The 5571-nt window shown below is 38.7% G+C and overlaps 1 protein-coding gene across 1 annotated transcript; it reads left to right on the forward strand.

Annotated features, from left to right (window-relative positions):
- The first annotated feature begins 209 nt into the window (after positions 1–209).
- LOC130998407 (uncharacterized) lies at positions 210–896 on the forward strand. Its single transcript, XM_057923824.1, has one exon. The coding sequence runs from the start codon at positions 210–212 to the stop codon at positions 894–896; it is 687 nt and encodes a 228-aa protein (XP_057779807.1).
- Positions 897–5571: the final 4675 nt, after the last annotated feature.

Below are 5571 nucleotides of genomic sequence, written 5' to 3' on the forward strand. Positions count from 1 at the left end.
TACACGGTAAAGTCGGGATACCTCCTGGCTTGCTCTTCTCGACAGCTTAATGTGGCGTCGTCTTCGCCTTTGTCTTCTTCTTATTTATGGAAGTGGATTTGGAGTTTGGATGTCATCCCGAAAGTGAAACACTTCATGTGGAGATGTGTAACAGGGGCTCTTCCTACCATCCATTCTCTCATCCACCGTTCTATTGATGTGGATCCTCTATGTCGTCGGTGTGGTTTGACAATGGAGACGCCGGAACATGCACTCAGAGATTGCGTTTGGGTCTCTCCCACTCTGGGAAATGTCCCCTTTGCGCCTCCAACCTTTGGCAAGTAATGATATCCCCCATCACTACTTGGTTCGATCGCATTCGACAGAATCCGGTTAAGGAGGTTCATTCTCTGTTTGCGTCGATTGCCTGGGCTTGCTGGTACTCGCAGAATCTCCTTATCTTCCAAGACAAATCTCTCTCTCATGTTGATTGCCTTGCGATAGCGCACCGTGCTGCTTGTTCGAAATCCTTACCTGATCACCTGCCGCTTACCAGAAACCTTACTCTCAATTGCTCTCGTGACTCTCAGCTCAAGATTAACTGCGATGCAGCGATTGATGTGGGACGTGGCCTTGGTTTTGGTGTGGTTAGTATGAACAAGGATGGGATGTTGGTGGTTGGTCGTCAGGCTTTCATCCCGGGGTTTTATTCGGCGGAAGAAGGCGAGGCTAGAGCAATCCTTGAAGGTTTGATCATGTGCAAAGATAAGGGCTTCGAAGACATCATCATTGAGACAAATTGCCAATCCTTATTTTGGAGATTTCAGAACAGGAAGGAGGATCGTTCTTATCTTGGTGACACTGTTGATAAGATTTTAAGGCTAGCTACTTCTTTTGGTTGCTGCTCCTTTAGCTGAACCCCCCGCGAAGGCAATTATATTGCTGATAGTTTAGCTAAAGTTTCTCTTCTTGATCATGTGACTCAGTTTATTTCTGAGGTTTTCCTTTTGTTTCTTAACTCTCTTCTTGTTGATTAATGAAAGCTACTCTTGATTTCTCAAAAAAAAAAAAAAAAAATATATGTTTGTTTGATTTAATATTGTAGAATTCATCAACTCACCTTTATTTATAAGTCATAACACATCGAATAAGGGGATCCAATACTATAGAAATTTTATTGGAAGAATTTTTTTTCAACTCAAGACTTAATTCAAATTATAAAAAATAAATCAATATACGGTACAATTGCAAACGTCATCACTTAAGCAATATGAGGACCAATTTACGTGAATGACATGTATAATCAAACTCTATAATTCTTCAATTGTTTTTTCATTTATTTTTAAAATTGTCACTATCATCACAAATTAATGAATTATGCATGAAATGGTTGAATCATTTTATAGAAAATTGTAAAATATACTAGTAATAAACTAATCGTGCATAGTATTTATAATTTAATCAGTTTATTAATATAACTAACACAAAATCTTCTGTATATTCGGGTCGTACCCAACCCGGATCCTAACTCGAATCTGATCCAACTGAACTATCATATATATATATATATATATATGGGTAGGAGGAAATAATTTTTTTTTCATTCTTAATATATTCACATATGTTTATTAAAATTCGTGTCAAAGACGATGGAGAAAAAAGTGTAGAATGGACATAAACAATTTTCAACGGCATATATTCCGTGTTCGTGCGTCCATGATTATTGGATTCCTTCTTTTTCGTATATAAACAATTAAACAAAGAAACAAATAATTCGTGTGAGCATAAACAAAACAAAAAGAGTGAAAAAACGTACTTGTTCAAATTTTAGCTTGTCATATTTTGTTTTATAAGTTTAAAAGAAAAAAAAAAGTTCTTTTTAGATCTGTGAAGTTTTACGTTATAGTTTAGTGAACTATTCATTTATGATAAAATCTTATGTGAAAATATATTCATGCAAGGAGGCGTGCGTGGAGACTACATCCAATTAGAAAGTTTTTATAGGAGGCTAATTCTTAAATTTTTAGATAAATAATCAAAGAATATATGAGACAAATCTCTTTTTCTTTTTCCAGTTATATAGTATGAATTAATTACCGACTTTAACAAACTATATCCTAAACTTTGAAAAATTATACAAATATTATAATCATGGACAAATTTTTCGTTATATGAGAGTTGAATAGGATTATTGGCGGTGGCGGATCCGGAGGCTGAAACCCCCTCTCAAATTTTGAGTTTATATATATATATGGGCGCGCTCCAGTGAGACCCCCTATTTTTCGTGTAACATAAGTACAATGAATAAGACATATAATACTAATGAACAAGATGTATATACTGATGAAAAACAAAATTTAAAAAATTGGTAATGAATAAGACATATATACTGATGAACAAGATAGTATATACTGATGAACAATACAGTATATACTGATGAATAACAAAATTTAAAATATTCTACTCCCTCCAAGATTCGAACCCTGCGAAAAAAAAAATCACCCTCCAGATACAATATCAGTCATAGGATTGATGAAATAAACGCACCAGATCGTGTTCTAGATCTCACTAAAATTAGGGGGTCTCATTGGAGCGGCCCCCCATACATATATATATATATATGCTAAAGTTCAATGAAGAAGGCCTAAATGTAAGAAAGAAGAGAGAAATAATCTAATCCGTTGATGTTATCTAATCTAACGGACATGATTTATTCACGCTATGTTCAACGGATTTTTTCGGTGAACATATGGGGGTCGAAACCCAGAACCCCCAAAAATATTGTATATGTTCACGAATGTTCAACGAAAAAATCCGTTGAACATGGCGTGAATAAATCATGTCATATAATGTAAGAGAACATAATACATTGTTTTAATAATTTTAGCATTCATGATAATTGCTTAACATTTTATAGCATTTGTTATACTATTAGTTTGTTAAATTTATGTTATTTTTGTTCAATTTTTATTTCTTAGTAAATTTTCAATGCTGACTTTCAATCAATCTTCCAGTCAAATTAAAATTATGAATTATTAATAATAAAAATTAGTTTATTTATTTAGAAGATGAAATATTGTTTTAAAAATAAACGCATAGAGGTAGCTTTATATTCTTTCAATGTCCTTGTTGAATCAATGAAATGAGAACAATTAGAACATCTCTAGCGAAAGGTTCTATAAAAGGGCTCTATAAGGTGGTCCTCACCATAGAGCCGCCTCTCTTGTGCATTGACTCTATAAAGAGGCGCTATAATCCTCATTTTAATTTTATCACATTTTTACTTTTCTATTTTAAAATTCAATATTTCATTAAAATTAAAAGGATAAATTGCATGTAGGGGTGAGCAAAAATCAAACCGCACTGCAAAATCGAACCGAACCGAACCACACTATTTTGGTGCGGTGTGGTTCTGCAGGAATTGGTTCGGTTTGCGGTTCGATTTTTAAAAGTGAAAATCGAAAAAATTCGATTTGATTTTGGTTCCCCCCGATTTTTTTGATTGAGCCCCAAACCGAACTGATAAATATATATTATATTTTATATTTATGTTATATACTCCCTCCGTCCCAACTAAAATGATGTGTTTCTATTTTTGGTAATAATTTTACACTACAAACAGTGTGGCTCCACACACCTTTACATACTTTTACACTACAATCTTATTCTCCTTAAATTTTGTGCCGAAAAGAAGTGCACCATTTAAGTTGGGACAGAGGGAGAAATATACATGAATTTTAATTATAATTTTTAAAATTTAAAACCCTAATACTCCACAAATTTTGTTTAGATTTGAAAACTGAACAAAAGTTTGAAAGTTCCTTTTTTTCGGCCGTTCTTCACTGGCTTCTAGCTCGCCGTCAGCCGTCGCCACTTCACAGCAGCAAGCTCAGGCTCGTCTCCCCTTCCGGTGTTGCTACAGTAGAATGCATGTAACTTGTGAGGTTGGCCCATTTCTCATTCTCTTCTCCTCTTCTTTTTCTTTTGTATGGGCCATCTCTTGGGCCCAGAACCGAGCCCAATTCCCAAACCCTAGCCCACTCATCCTCGGATATACCCCACCCCAGCCCCACTCTCTCTCTCTCACTTCACTCAGCGCCGCTTCCCTTACCCTAATTCTCTCTCTCCCCGACTCCTCGGCTCCTTCACCTTCCCACCGCCCTTTTACCTTGGTTTCTCCATCGCCTTCAATGGCGTTCCTCCCTCCCGTTGCCGCTGCCTCCCTTAAATCCCTGATGCTCTCTCATGTTGGGATAACGGATTATCAAAGTAAGAAAGGCTATGCTATTCCTTTCAAGTGTGGTTGTTTCTTTGATAATACGGGATTCCCCGTGTGAGTGGTGGTATCACCGGGCCTTCCAGTTCACCGGAGCCCTGTTTGGTGGTTACCTGAGTAGATCTGAGCCGCCGGAGTTCTGTACTTGGCTCCTGTTGTTGGTAGTTCTGCTGAGATCTGAGAAGCTGCTCCTTTGTCCATCCCTGGTCTTGATCATTCAGCTGCCGGAAAGGTTGCTGAGAACAAGGGGAAAATCTGAGCACCTGTGTCCCGAGGACACCTTTTCCCCTCCTCTGAACTTTATCTCTTTCATCTTACTTTTCTTCTTTTCTCATTTTCTGTCACTTGCTCTTTTCTCCTTTGTGCAGATCTGAAGAAGAAGAAGAGGCAGAAGAAGAAACCACAGATCAGAGGAAGAGAAGAAGAAGAAGAGAATAGAAGAACCGAAGTTCTAAAGTGGTGTAAAGTCAAAGATCTCAGGAAGAAGAAGAAGACGAAGATTCAAGTGCTTGAGCACGATAGGGAAGACATGAGGTTCGGGAACCAAGCGATGAACCCTGGCTAGGCGAAGATACCCAACAGTGGTATCAGAGCCACGATGACCTAGTCAGGGCACCCTCCGAACACATCTTACCCATCCCGCCGCCCCTTGGCTGCGCCATTTTCGTTCCCGACGAGCAAGGAACAAGGTAGGACCGGCCTCTCCCCTTCCTGGGAAGGCGGCTCTGGTAATTTGGCTTAAACCTGAAACTCCTAGATTCTAGGGTTGGTGTTGCCTGCTGCTTTTGCCTATTTTTGCTTGCTTTTGCTTGTTGAGTTTCTGGTATCTTGCGATCCTGCTCTTCCGTGTGCTTCCTCTTGCTGCCTTGCATCTCGATAAACCCCCTGGCATTCAAAGCCAAGTTAGGTTTCCCTTGTATTTGGTCCAGTTCGCCTGGATTCTCCTTTAAAGGAGTCTCCTCGTGCGAGTATCTTGGAAATCAAGGGAGAAAGGGGATTATCTATATTGGCTGTATGTGCCTTGTTTTCTTGCTGTTTTTTGGGTGTTGTTCTGATCTCTCTCGTTCTTCTGTGTGCCCTGAAAATCTCTCTTGGACCAAGAGTTTTACCTTGCTCTGGACTCAGATAGTCCTTTTGGAACTACTCGGAGGGACCAGTGTGAATCCTTGCTCCACAGATCAATCTGTGTTGAGATCTGGGCTCTTCCCTGCTCCTTAACTCCAGTTGTTTCCTCCTTGAGGTCCTGGTGACCTTCTGTTGTGGTGTTACCTGCTCTGTACCTTGCTGAAGTGTTCAGCCCTGTTTACATTTGCACT

Source organism: Salvia miltiorrhiza, chromosome 8, assembly GCF_028751815.1.
Source record: "Salvia miltiorrhiza cultivar Shanhuang (shh) chromosome 8, IMPLAD_Smil_shh, whole genome shotgun sequence".
Classification (NCBI taxonomy): domain Eukaryota; kingdom Viridiplantae; phylum Streptophyta; class Magnoliopsida; order Lamiales; family Lamiaceae; genus Salvia; species Salvia miltiorrhiza.